Source organism: Equus przewalskii, chromosome 4, assembly GCF_037783145.1.
Source record: "Equus przewalskii isolate Varuska chromosome 4, EquPr2, whole genome shotgun sequence".
NCBI lineage: Eukaryota > Metazoa > Chordata > Mammalia > Perissodactyla > Equidae > Equus > Equus przewalskii.
In genome coordinates, this window is record NC_091834.1 from 13,826,825 (window position 1) to 13,840,388 (window position 13,564).

General features: G+C 42.5%; 1 protein-coding gene across 3 annotated transcripts; it reads right to left on the minus strand.

Moving 5' to 3' along the window:
• Window positions 1–9,577: 9,577 nt before the first annotated feature.
• C4H7orf25 (chromosome 4 C7orf25 homolog) lies at window positions 9,578–12,617 on the minus strand. Of its 3 annotated transcripts, none has more exons than XM_070617188.1 (3): window positions 12,357–12,500; window positions 11,530–11,808; window positions 9,578–11,430 (listed from the first exon to the last, which is right to left on the minus strand). In XM_070617188.1, exon 3 carries the CDS (start codon window positions 11,407–11,409, stop codon window positions 10,144–10,146), a length of 1,266 nt encoding a protein of 421 aa, XP_070473289.1. In that variant the 5' UTR covers window positions 11,410–11,430; window positions 11,530–11,808; window positions 12,357–12,500; the 3' UTR covers window positions 9,578–10,143. The 3 variants fall into 3 exon arrangements, with proteins under 3 accessions (XP_070473289.1, XP_070473287.1, XP_070473288.1); XM_070617186.1 differs by having other exon boundaries at window positions 11,549–11,808; window positions 12,357–12,480; XM_070617187.1 differs by lacking the exon at window positions 11,530–11,808 and having other exon boundaries at window positions 12,357–12,617.
• Window positions 12,618–13,564: the final 947 nt, after the last annotated feature.

Consider the following 13,564-nt stretch of genomic DNA (forward strand, 5'->3'; position numbering starts at 1 on the left):
TAAGTCCAATGCTTACAGAAGAAACAACTTTCCACCTAGCCAAAGCTCAGCAGATGATTACACTGTGGTTACCGAGCCAGTTGAAAATGAAGCAACCACGGAGGGACCACTGCCCTCTCTACTGAAGAGACCAGTCAAGAGTTGATCTGGGAATCAGACATCAACAATGTTACTAACCTGGATGACAGCTGCTCGGAGTCCAGGGACCCCACTGAGGAAACACCAACAACAGACCTACCTGGGGATTCCGTCGCCTGTGAGCACACTCTGCTCCCTAACTTTACGTGGAGACACTTGGTTGGCTTTCCAGCTCGAATTTTGCTTTTGTTTTGATTAGCTTATTTCTGTTGGTTTTCCCTCTTCATTCATGCACTTTTCTAATCTACCACTCTGCTTGGCTCCCATCTTATCCTCGATAAAGTGGAAAGAAAAACAACCACTCTGCTGTAGTGAAACCATGGCCCAACTCAGTTCTCAGAAATTCAAAAATGAGTACAATCTATTAGCATCTCCCATCTGATTTTCTTCCTGCAGGATTTTCTTTAGGGTTGTAACCTTGTCCCACTGTCACATTGTTTTCTTTTGAATCAATGTTCCGTATTCTAGAAATCACATGGAAGAGTATGATATGTTCCCTTAGTTCGGTACACATTGTGCAAAACAGAAAGAGAAGGGGAACAGCAGAGAATGCACAGACACCCTCCTAAGCCAGTAGAACAAAGTTTACTTTCTGGTCCCAACTCACGCATTGCCCATTTGTTTCTTTCATGGACTAAGATCACAAGAATCTTCAACAGCAGAAATGCCAGGAGGACTAGAATCTCACCAGATGGTGGTATTAATAATGGAGCAAACTAGAACTGACGACACAGACATCAAGTCTGAAAATGACACAGGGAATATAAATATTGTGAGATGGTTCCCCCCTCCCAAATTCTGCTTATGTACCAAAAATTTTCACTTCCTTCGTATTATTCATGGTAAAATATGGAAAATAGAATCACACATCACATCCAAAAATGCTCTGCTGGCAACACTGTATGATTCACTCTTTTTGTCATACATCTCTTTAAATAATAAATTGATGGTTATTAAAATCACAGAATATTTAGTAGGGGCTTATTTTACTTGTACCAACACTTCGATTGAGAAAAGGATTTAGGGTGGCTTATGAGGTAAGGAAAAAGGATAAACAAAGACAAGAACTTCAACTAGAATCAGAACTGAAGTTGGTCCTTAAGAATTAAATGTCACATAGTTCTCCTTGCTTTCTCCAGGTGACCTTGGCAGAGTAGGGGGCTTCATCATCCCTCCCATCACTGTCTTCCTCAAGGGCTCCAGTGTGTTTGGTCAGAGGAAAACTCAGAATCAGGTGAACAGGTGGCAAGCGGCATATGTGCAGATGACCAGTCTTGAATCTGGGGACCAAGATCTATCTGTACACCTAGGAGTGCTGGAACTGTATGCCATCAGCATTGAAACTTCCCCCCACATGCAATTTACCTGCCCACAAAAGTTCCAGCCTCCCAACGCCACACCTTCCGCCCAAAGTACACACAGACACAGAGGAAAGGTATCCCAAACCGGTGTGCTCTTCATCACAGAAACAGAAAAGAGACTTCTTTAAAAATTGTTAGCACTCCTGTTCTGGGCAGTGTATGGTCATGGAGCGTCCATTCTCAAGCCTCACATGGTCTTCTACTTGCAATGTCTGAATTATTGCCAGAATCATTACCAGCAGTTAAGGGAAGGGGAGCAATTATTTCAGGATTCAGACAATCAGAAGGAATTGGAATTCTCAAAATGAAAAGTAGTTGAGATGCAAATTGATAGAGGGTCAAGTGATGCGAAAGAAAAGGTTCCAAAAGTTTGCGCATGTGCACACGTGTGTGTAGCATATATATTATATATATATAGTATAGTATAGTACAGTATAGTATATTTATTATAAATGTTATATTGTATATTTGCAAATGTACAAATTATTCCAAAACCAAATAATTAGCATGAAAATTAAAAGCAATTACATATAAAAGGTACAGGAAGTATAATTAACAAGAACTGATGGTTACTAGGCCCTTACTTTGTGCCAGATTCTGCTTTAAATGGTGTACATACGGTATCTTATTTCATTTTAACCCTCACAACAACCTTATGAAATAGATACTATCTTATTTTATGGATAAGGAGGCTCAAGCTTGGTGAGGTGAGGTTACTCGCCCAGGGCTCCCACAGAGAGGGGTAAATGAGGAATCAGATGAGGGCCTGCCTGCTCCACGGCCAAGGTCTAAGCATTACGTTGTGCTGCCTCCCAGTGGGAAGAGCTGGTAACTAGCAAACTGAATTCTGGCTCTGTGACCCCTTCGTTTCTCTAGAACTGTTTTCACCTATAAGATGGGTTGGGCAAATATGACCTCCACAGTGCTTTTTATCTCCAGCATTCTTAATTGCACGACGGTTAGGAAAATACATCCATGTCACAAATTGATTCCTAAGTATCCTGATCTCATGAAATGGAGAGCAATTCATTCAGCTGGATTTATGAATTGTATGTTAGGACTAATTAGCACGATCACATCTTAGTCCTGAGAATAGAATTATGGGGATATACATAAAGCTCCATGAGGACTGGACCTGAGACGCCCTCGTTCACCTTTGCCTTCCTGGCATCAGGAACAGTGTCTTTCACATCGAGGGGCTCACAAATGACTAGTGGATCCTCAGGGGTTAATGTCAGATCATGAAACCATCTCTCTACTCGCCTTGTTTGGAAAAAGAAAAGAAAAACTTGAAACAATGGAGCCACGACTGAAGTTGAAGATAATTCATTTAGTTCTCTCTCTCTGTTTTATAAGTGATTAAGTTAGGCCTGGAGAGGACATTTAGGAAGGGAGGAAGGAGGAAGGGAGGGAGGGAGGGAGGGAGGGAGGGAGGGAGGGAGGGAGGAAGGAAGGAAGGAAGGAAGGAAGGAAGGAAGGAAGGAAGGAAGGAAGGAAGGAAGGAAAAGAAACTATGAAATGAATAAAAATGGATTTATGTTGGGGTGGAAAGAAAGATCCAGAAAGAATACTTTTCTGATGACTTTTAATATAGTTTTTACTCTTTTTTTTCCTGCTTTTTTCTCCCCAAATTCCCCAAGTACATAGTTGTATATTTTTAGTTGTGGGTCTTCTAGTTTTGGCATGTGACCACCTCAACGTGGCCTAATGAGCAGTGCCATGTCCGCGCCCAGGATCCAAACCAGTGAAAACCCTGGGGTGCCAAAGCCGAGCATGCAAAATTAACCACTCAGCCATGGGGCCGGCCCCTAGTTTTTACTCTTGAACTACATAAATGTTATATATATTAAAGAATAAAACTGTTTAAAAAACACTAAAATTGATAATAAACTCATACCCATGAACCTAACTATACATCAAATTAGTCACATAACCTCACAAGGAAAAAAATATTTATATGACTTTAAAACAGTACTTTAACCATATATCCTTATGGGATGTAATGAGAAGAAGAAATGTTTACATTCATTTAGGGACTTTATTGTAATCAGTAATATTAGTGTTTTGAAAAGTTTTCATATATATCATAGTATAAATCAAACAAGAAATTATGTTAGGAAAGAAGATTTGCAGAGCAAGAGAAAAGAGTTTAAAATTAATGTTAAGCAAAAATCTTACAATGCTGATTTGAGTTGAAGATACCGACATAATTAAGTACTTTGAAACATATAAACATTTCCACCTTTGTGCATTGAAAGGCCAGGAGAAATGACAACAAAGAATTGATGAGTAGGCTTCGCCATCAAAATTTTATTTTGAAATGCCATTGGCTATTAAAGTCTCCTTGAAGAAACAGCTGATTCCAGATCTCTCCGGTAGGAAAGTACAGGTAATTCTGAGAAATCTTGTTTGTTCAGAAAAGAAGAAAGCAAAGATAACGGGATTATGTCAAAAGGACACAGGGACTTCGAAGGGATTTCTACCAGTCAACATCCGCAGAATTAAAACACAAGAATAATAACTAAAAGGGCAACATGAGAGATCCTGTGGTGATAAAAATATTCTATATCTTGATATAATCAATGTCAATATTCTTATTGTGATATTATACTATAGTTTTGCCAGATGTTACTGTAGGGGAAAGTGTGTAAAGCGTACCTGGATTTTCTCTGTATCATTTCTTACAATTGCATGTGAAGTTATAATGATTTCTATTTACTAATAATAGAGAAATTAAGAAAACAAACTCATTTACAATTGCATTAAAAGACTAAAATACCTAGGACTAAATTTAACCAAGAAGGTGAAAGATCTGTATGCTGAAAACTATAAGACATTGATGAAAGAAATTGAAGAAGTCACAAATAAATGTTAAGATATTCCATGCTCATGGATTGGAAGAACTGACATTGTTAAAATGTCCATACTACCCAAAGCAATCTACAGATTCAACCCAATCCCTATCAAAATTCCAATGGCATTTTTCACAGAAGTAGAAAAACCAATGGTAAAATTTGTATGGATCCACAAAAGACCCCAAATAGCCAAAGCAATCCTCAGAAAGAACAAAGCTGGAGGCATCATTCTTCCTGATTTCAAACTATATTATGAAGCTATATTATTCAAAACAGTATGGTATTGGCATAAAAACAGACACATAAATCAATGAAACAGAATAGAGAGCTCAGAAATAAACCCACGCATATATGGTCAATGAATTTAAGACAAAGGAGCCAAAAGAATATACGAGGGGGAAATGACAGTCTCTAATAAGGGATTTTGAGAAAACTGGACAGCCACATGCAAAAGACTCAAACTGGACCACTATCTTACACCATACACAAAAATCAACTCAAAGTGAATTAAAAACTTGAACTTAAGACCTGAAACCATAAAACTACTAGAAGAAAACACAGGGGCTAAGCTCCTTGACATTGGTCTTGACAATGATTTTTTGGATTTGACACCAAAAGCAAAGAAAACTGAAGCAAAAATAAACAAATGGGAGTACATTAAACTAAAAAAGTTCTGCATTTCACAGGAAATCATCAACAAAATGAGAATGGGAGAAAATACTTGTGAATCACATCTCTGTTAAGGGGTTAATATCCAAAATATATAAAGAACTCAAGAACAAAAGTCTGATTAAAAAATGAGCAAAAGACCTGAATAGACATTTTCCAAAGAAAACATACAAATGGCCAACAGGTACATGAAAAAGTGTTTGACAACACTAATCACCAGAGAAATGCAAACCACAATGAAATATCACCTCACACCTATTAGAATGGCTATTATGAAAAAGATAAGAAATAACAAGCGTTGGCAAGGATGTGGAGAGAGAATAGAGAAGTCTTACGCACTGTTTATAGCAATGGAAATTGGTGCAGTCACTATGGAAAACAATATGGATGATCCTCAAAAAATTAAAAATATAACTACCCTATGATGCAGGAATCTCACTTCTTGGAACATACCCAAAGGAAATGAAAACAGGATATTGAAGAAATATCTACATTCCCACGTTCATTGCAGCATTATGCATAATAACCAATATATGGGAACAACCTAAGTGTCCATCAATGGATGAATGGATAAAGAAGATGTGAGGTACACACACACACACACACACACAATGGAATATTATTCAACCATGAGAAAGAAGGAAATCCTGCCATTTGCAACAATATGGGTGGAAACTGAGGGCACTATGCTATATGAAATAAGTCAGGCAGAAACAGACAAGCACTACAGGGTATCATTTATATGTGAAATCTAAAAAATAGTCAAACTCATAGAAATAGAGAGTAGAAAAGTGGTTGCCAGGCGCTGCGGGTGGAGGAAATAGGGAGAGGTTGGTAAAAGGGTACAAATTTTCAGCTATAAAATGCATAACGTCTGAGGATCTAATGTAAAACATAGTGACGATAGTTGCTATAGTTAATAATATAGTGAAATTTAGTAAGAGAATAGAACTTACATGTTCTCACCAAAAAAATAAATATGTGTGATACTGTGTTAATTAACTAGATGGGGGTTATCCTTTCCCATGTACACATATATCAAATCACTACGATATACACTTTAAATATATTACGATTCTATATGTCAAATATACCTCAATAAGTGAAAGAAGCAATCTGATAAGGCTGGATGATTCCAACTATATAACATTCTGGAAAAGGCAAAACTATGGAAGCAGTAAAAAGATCAGTGGTTGTCAGGGGCTTGGAATGGGAGGGAGGGATGAGGAGGCACAGAAGATTTTTAGGGTAGTGAAATACTCCGTGATACCTGTGATATCATGATGATGGATACATGTCATTATACATCTGTCCAAACGCATAAAATGTACACCACCAGGAGTGAACTCTAACATAAACTATGGACTTTGGGTGATTATGATGTGTCAATGTAGGTAGGTTCATCAGCTATAACAAATGTACCATCTGGCAGGGGATGTTGATAACGGGGGAGGCTATGCATGTGCCGGGGCAGGGAGCATACGGGAAATCTCTGTACCTTCCCCTCAATTTTGCTATAATCCTAAAACTGCTCTAAAAAAAAAAGCCTTATTTTAAAAATAAAATAAAATGAATTAAATTATTATAACAAAAAGAGAATAATAAGTGTAATTGATTTGGGCACATTTGAATACTGTCATGCATCCCATAATGACGTTTTGGTCAACATTGGATCACATGTACAATAGTGGTCTCATAAGATTAGTACCATACAGCCTGGATGTGTAGTAGGCTACACCATCTAGGTTTGTGTAATACATTCTATGGTATTCGCACAACAATGCAATCACCTAACAACGCATTTCTCAGAATGTGCCCCTGTCGTTAAGCAATGCATGACAGTATGTAATTCCTAAGTCTGATACGGTACTCACAAATAGAATCTCTTTCCAAAAAATTCACTGCTGCTATTGGAGGTGACTATTACACCAACCCCTTACTCTAAAAATCACTTGTGAGAGGAGGAATTAAGGATATATCCTGCCACTCCAGAAAGAGCTGTATTACATGGGAACCACATGGCCTCAGTTCATAGGGGAAGCTCTTTGTAATGGAAGAATGATAGCTAATAAGTGTGAAGGAAATGGCAGTTAGGGAAATCATCATTTTGTCATTCTGAATGAAATAACTGATTCAGATTCAACGCATGCTAAAATCACGAGGTGAAAAGGCAGTGAGGAGCTGAGTATTCACATTGGTACAAAAATATTACTTCCTATTAATTTACTAGTCCCAAGGGGAAAAACATAACTTTACAATGGAAAGCTCTGGCTGTCACCACCTTATTCACGGGACAATACTTAACATCACTAACAGTGGAACAACCAGATATTATACGGTCCCTGGCGTAATTAAAATGAGGAACACAGTATCACGTAAAATATTCTGGCCTTTCAACGGTCCTGGCTTCATGTGGGGGTCTTGGGATTATCTCTTTATCGCAAGGAGGCCTCGTGCCTCTGATTCTATCCAGCATGGAGGTTAAGCCCCGAGTCCCTCATACGAAGGTTGGGGACTCATCTCTGCCTTTTATCCTCTTGGGAACAAGATTCCCACAGGGCGACCGGGACCCATTTTATCTGGGATGTTTGCATGTATATTCTTAAACTGAATTTTTGCTGCAGCTTTTTTTCTATGCCACAGGGCCTGGCCCCATGCTACAACTTTTTTTAGGCTGCCTCATTGGATTTTAACATCAGAGTTATGCTTATATTCCATAAAACGAATTTGAAACCCTTCCCAATACAGTAACGACCTGAGATGACCAGCCTGCAAGTACACAAACTGGGATATACCCCCTGTCCCCAAACAACAGCATGCCGAAGTTCTCATCTTGGGACAGAGACGGGGAGTAAATGGAACACATCTTACCATGTTAAATACTTTCACAGTACTTATGGTGTTGTGCTCCATATTATTTTTTAGAGCAATGGGATTGATATTTAAACATAAGAAAAAGTGGCCCAGCTATGGCCACTTCAGGAAGCAGCTTCCTCAAAGACTGCTGTGCTGTACACAGTCCGGTTGGCAGATTCCAAGTTCTTGGGCATCACTTCACAGTGGGCAAGGACAGCAAGCTACCTTCTTCCTGCTACTCCCTGAGAGCTCAGCCCTTCATTCCGTGTCTGGCACGTGACGGACACTAATGACTATTTATTAAGCGAATGAACGAATGAATAAATATGTCAATTCTGCCTTGAAGAAATGTAGCATACACCCGTGACTTCACATCTCGCTACTGCTCTACCCAAGGCCATTATGGAGTCTCATCTTTCCTTCCTTTAATTTTCCTCCACACTACAGGTTTTTGTTTTCCTAAGCAAGCTGGTCACTGCCCATTGCTTCTTGAGAATTGCCAATGGCTCTCGAATGCCAGACTCTTCAGAGAACTCTGTCTACTTTTCCAGCTTCATCTCCAGTTTTACAAACTATCCATGTGAGCCTCGACTCTGAATAGGCCCTGGAATTCACACTCGCTTCTGCACTTTTCCATCCACTCCCTGTACGCATCTTGTAAAATCTCCCACTACAAACCCTCAAATGTCACTTCCTCTCTGACTTCCTGACCCCATACAAGACTTCCTTCCTTACTCTCTCCCCATAGTATTTTAAACATAATTCTTTTAAAGTTTAGTTCTAGTTTAGTCTTTACATTAATTACACTTGAGTTGTTTACCTCCATTTCAGACTAATTCCTTAGAGCAAAGATCAATTATTCATCTTTCACACTAAATTATTATAATAATGCTTGGTACTCCTTAATGGGAGCTCAAAAAGGCCTAAGTCCAATTTCTAACACTAGACAATTTCAGTTGCTATACAAATATACCTCTCCACACTAAACTGGAACCCCAATCATGGCCTTCTCCCCTAGGAAATGTGTTCTGAGTTAGTAACAGAATCTCTCCCAAGAGGAACTTCCCAGACACTTAATATCACATTCATTTCTGGGTGTTTATGGACCCCAATAATCAAATTCCACCTCCCCAACAGTGTGGCTGGAAATTGAGTTTCCCTTCTCACAAAATAGGAAAATTGGCAGAGGAGAAAGAAATCAGGCTATGAGGACACAAAATCAAGTTCTAATACTGGCTCCCACCCTTAGCTTAAGTTAAGTTAATACTTAAGCTCTAAGGCTCAATTTACCAATTTTTAAAACGTGGTGAATGCATAGGTACTTAGCCAATTCGTTTCCTTGCTTTGTTGCAAATTAATAAAGCACCTAATGCAATTGAGACATAAAAATTTCTTTTTAATTACAACTTGGGTCATGCAACAGGCAAGGAATCTCCCCCACCACTATCTCATGAAAGTCAGGTAAGGCAGTCGTCACCTGTCACTTGCAAAAGGAACAAGGCAGTATTCATAATTCAAATACTTGCAACATGGAGACTCTTTGTCCTTAAAAGTAAACTCTGAATTCTTTTAAAATGTTTTATACATTCTTTATCAATTTATTCAAATCAGTATTTTACCTTTAATGTCCTACGTTCATAGTAGTGTGACTGTTGGCCTTCTTTTCACAAGTGTATCAACAGATTCAGGAGACTCATGTGATCAGAACTCACTTTATTTCCTTCTATATGAATGGACTCTTTGGGAATACATCCACCAGATTGTGCCTGACATAGCAATAAGATTCTTTTCATTAATAATGGCCATAACTTTAGAATCTAAAATCAATTATAAACTATTACCTTCCAGCTTCAACTCCTATCAACCGATAAACCAATATAACGAAAAACAAGCTTCAGTTTTCTCCAGATATTTAATGCAAGATGCAGTGTAGCCATATTCCAGAAAATGCGATTATCAGTAGGGGGATTGCAGCCCTACTGAACCAAACAAATCAAAGTATTGTGATACAGCCTTATATAGAGGCATTTACGCTCTTAATTGCTATAATGCATACAGTTTGGTAAGCAAGGTCATCTCCGGTGCTTTTTTTTCACTTCAGGAGATTATATATTTTACAGATGAGACACCCAATCAACTCCACTGGTTTCAGAGTTCTAAGTATTATTTTTACTATAGAACTTCTTTTTCCTTCCAATTAAGATGGAAAGACCCAGCCTTTGGTATAAATAACTTATTCCCATTACAGTATTTAAAGGAGAGCATCAGTGTTCATTGTCATTTGTGTAGCCTTTTGGTAAGGGGGTGGCTAGAGCCTCTTTGCTCTCAGTGAGTGCTCTGGGCTGATGGATAAACACACTAAATTTAACACCTTGGTTGTTTGCAGCTCTGACAAAACCACTATTGGCAGTCATCGTGATGGCTTTTAGGGTGTCTCCCGTCCCAAAAATCGTTAATGAACGGCTATTGATTTTTGAACTGGCCACGAGTCTCAAGGCACGTTCAGAAGGCTGGTCTGGCACCACATTAATTCGCTTAATTAGCACAGTGGCCCTCTCTCTCTCCCCAGGTCCTCCTAAGGTATCTAGAATAGACTGAAAGTCCTTGACAGCAGATTCACAAGCAAATAACTCCTTGTCCTTCATGAATGCCTCCAGCTGTGGGAGAACCTGCTCTTTCCTCTCCTGCTCTGCTTGTTCTGTGAGGACTTTTTCTTTGAAGATAAAGTGGCAACCTCCATAGCTGAGGGCAGACACATATGTGATTAAAGTAGTAATGTCCAGATTTACTTTATTGCACACATCGACCTTAATCTCTGTTGGAAAGGCAACGCTTGCCAGTATATTTTCTCGGTCTACCCTGGTCACCTGCCAAAGTTCAGGGCCCTCGTCATCGGATTCGCTCTCACTGGGCTGCACCTCTTCAGGGTGACCTAACAGGGAGTTAACGGCCACGATGTCTCCCCTCACAGATATGCCCATTTCCTTCAGCTTCTCTGCCATGGGGCTGGAGACACTGTTGTAAAATGCAAAGATGATGTGCGGATTGCTATACTGCACTGGCTGCTGGCGACTGGCCTGGAGGAAGTCTTCAGCCTGCTCAATGATGCTTTTGTCCCCATACTGGCCCCTGCCCAGCCAAATGTTATGCAGAGCTTCAGCCTTTCGGCCAATGGCTTTCACCCAAGTATGACCACCATTTGCAACTACATCCACCACAAGGGTCTGCTTTTCTCCCAAGGTATCTGTGTAACCAAAGACATGAAGAACACTAATAACTTCTTCCAGGTTTTCAGCGGATTCCACTATGGCTCTTAGGTGTGTTAGATTAGTGCTCTGTAAATGGGATTCCTTAATAGCTACTTTCCCAGCTTCTACTTTCTGTAAGAACTTTAATTCTGCCTTCAGTTTGCTACACAGTTTTGCACCCCCTTCTATGCCACCTTTCCTTGATCTAGAAAGTGATTCTGCTCTCTTGATCAGTTCTTTGGCTATGGCGATTCGTTCACAGAGCATGGAGTGTGCAGACATGCTGAGAGCATTATTTCTTCCCTGCAAAAAGAAAAGAAACAAGGCAAATTGAAACAGTCCTCAAAAATTACGGCAATTCTTCTCTGAGGATTATGAAACCAATGTAGCCACAAAGCTTACAGAGCCCAAGCCTATGAACCTGGGCTTCTGCAAGTCTGATTTTGGAGTGCCTGCCTCCTCTGGCAGCTAAGGAGAAGATGATGGCCATCCTTTTGAACTTTTCTTTAGGTAGGCTGGACTCTGACGCACTTCAGATCTTCACGTCTTCAGTGTGAAGATCATGGGGTCCACAGCACGCCCCAGCTCAGGACACAATACAGGAGTTAGCAATCTGCTATATAAGGAATTCCCTATCAGCGGCCTTGCTCTTTGGTTATAAGGAAATTTTGATACAAGGCTCTGAAAGTAAAAGACAAAATAATTAAAAAAACATCCACAGAGACCAGCTGGTTAGCAAATTGTCCAAAGGCAGAGCGGTCCCCCTAACTGAGCACGCGAAGCCTGTCTCCCCCTTCCCGGTTCAGGAGTGGGGCCCGGGTACCCGGCCGCCTCGTGACGGCCCAGGGCCGCGGCACACCCGCCGAGGTACCGAGACGGCTCGTCCCTGCACTGGACGTCATCCCGGCACATCCGGAAAGGCCGAAGGAGCCCCCGGCGCCGCGCCCGCGCCCACTCAGGAGACGCCCGAGGAGGCATGAACTCCCCGGGCGCCCGCGGCCTTCCGGGAGGAAATCGGCCCTCGCGCCCTGACCGGTGCGCCTGCCCGGCCGGCCCTCGGCAGCTCGGGCTCCGGCAGCCCCGCGGCCAACGTCCGGGCGCGGAAACCCGGGCCTCGGCAGGGGCGCAGGCCCGCCGACCCCACCCCCAGGCCGGCCCGGCCCCCGGGGCCTCGGCAGCGGCGCCCCGCTCCCCCGACTCCCCCCGCTCCCGCGGCCCCGGCTCCTCACCGGCAGCGCCCAGGACGGCGAGCGCGAGCAGCGGGCACGTGCGCGCGCGAGGCCCGGCCCGCTGGGAAGCTCGCCCGGCGGCCCCCACCCCGCAGGCCGCTGCGAGCACCGCCCCGTCACGTGACCGCGCGGGACGCCGGGCCCGCGATTCCCAGGCGGCAGCACGGCCCCCGGCGGGCGGACGCCGGCGCGGCGGCCATGTTTGCTGAGGGCGCCTGGCCGCTCCGGCTCGTGCCCCGCGGTCCCCGGGAGGAGAGGGGGCGGAGCTCACAGGGCCGGGCCGCCGCGCCCCGCGCCTAATCCTGACTGGCCTTTGCCTGGGGCTGGAGCCGGGGCGGCATTTGGCGGAGAAAATCTCCCGGTTGCGCCCCATCGCCTTGCTGCGACCCAAGCACACAGTTCTGCTCTCAAACTCAAACCCCTGCCGGGAACCAGGCCCTGCTAGTCTTAGAAAAAATTTTGGCTTATTGTAACAGAGGAAGAAACAGGCTGAAGAGGCTTGTCAGTTACACAGTGCTAAGTGCTGGGGCCGGGGTTTCTGACCCCGAGCCAAAGCACCTTCCTCTGTACCATCCTGGGCTCTCCCTAGAAAGTGTGACATTATACAGATGTGCTGCCTTTCCGAGGAGGACAGACGATCCGGTGGCTTCCGAGAAGCTGGGAGCTTTATATTAGCCTAGTGGAGTGTCCAGTCACCCAGAAAGGTTAGGGCTTTGATAAAGCAAGACTAATTTTAACAAAGAGGACTTCAAATTACAACGAATCCTGTGTATACCTGCTGCTACTTAAATGACAGTAAAGGGATGAAAAAGGAATACCCCCCCCCCGACACACACACACAAACCACACAAAAACACAGGAGATGACTGCACAAGAGATATGTCAACACATTTGTGGAAGACAGACAGCAATAATACCACTTATTCAATGCTTACCATATGGAAGGCATTGTTTTAAGTGTTTCTCACATATTAATTTCCTCAATCCTTTTAACAACCTAAAAGGTAAATACATTTCACAGGTTATTCCGCCACAGAGAGGTTATTTGAACGCAGGCAGCCTCTGCAGCTGGAGGAGCTAGCAGAGGGGAGAAAACTGTCTGCATCAAGTCACTCACAAAGCAGACGCCCAGAAAGGCTTTGGAGCTGCAGGTGCCTGGAAGGCCGAAGGGAGAGGAGCAGAGCGGCAGAAGTGAAAATGGGCATTGC

Coding starts and splice junctions, on each gene's coding strand:
- C4H7orf25 (XM_070617186.1), bottom strand. CDS start 11,617: ATGGCCATCATCTTCTCCTTAGCTGCCAGAGGAGGCAGGCACTCCAAA. Junction 11,431..11,548: donor TCAGACTTGCAGAAGCCCAG/GTTCATAGGCTT, acceptor TTCTTTTTGCAG/GGAAGAAATAATGCTCTCAG.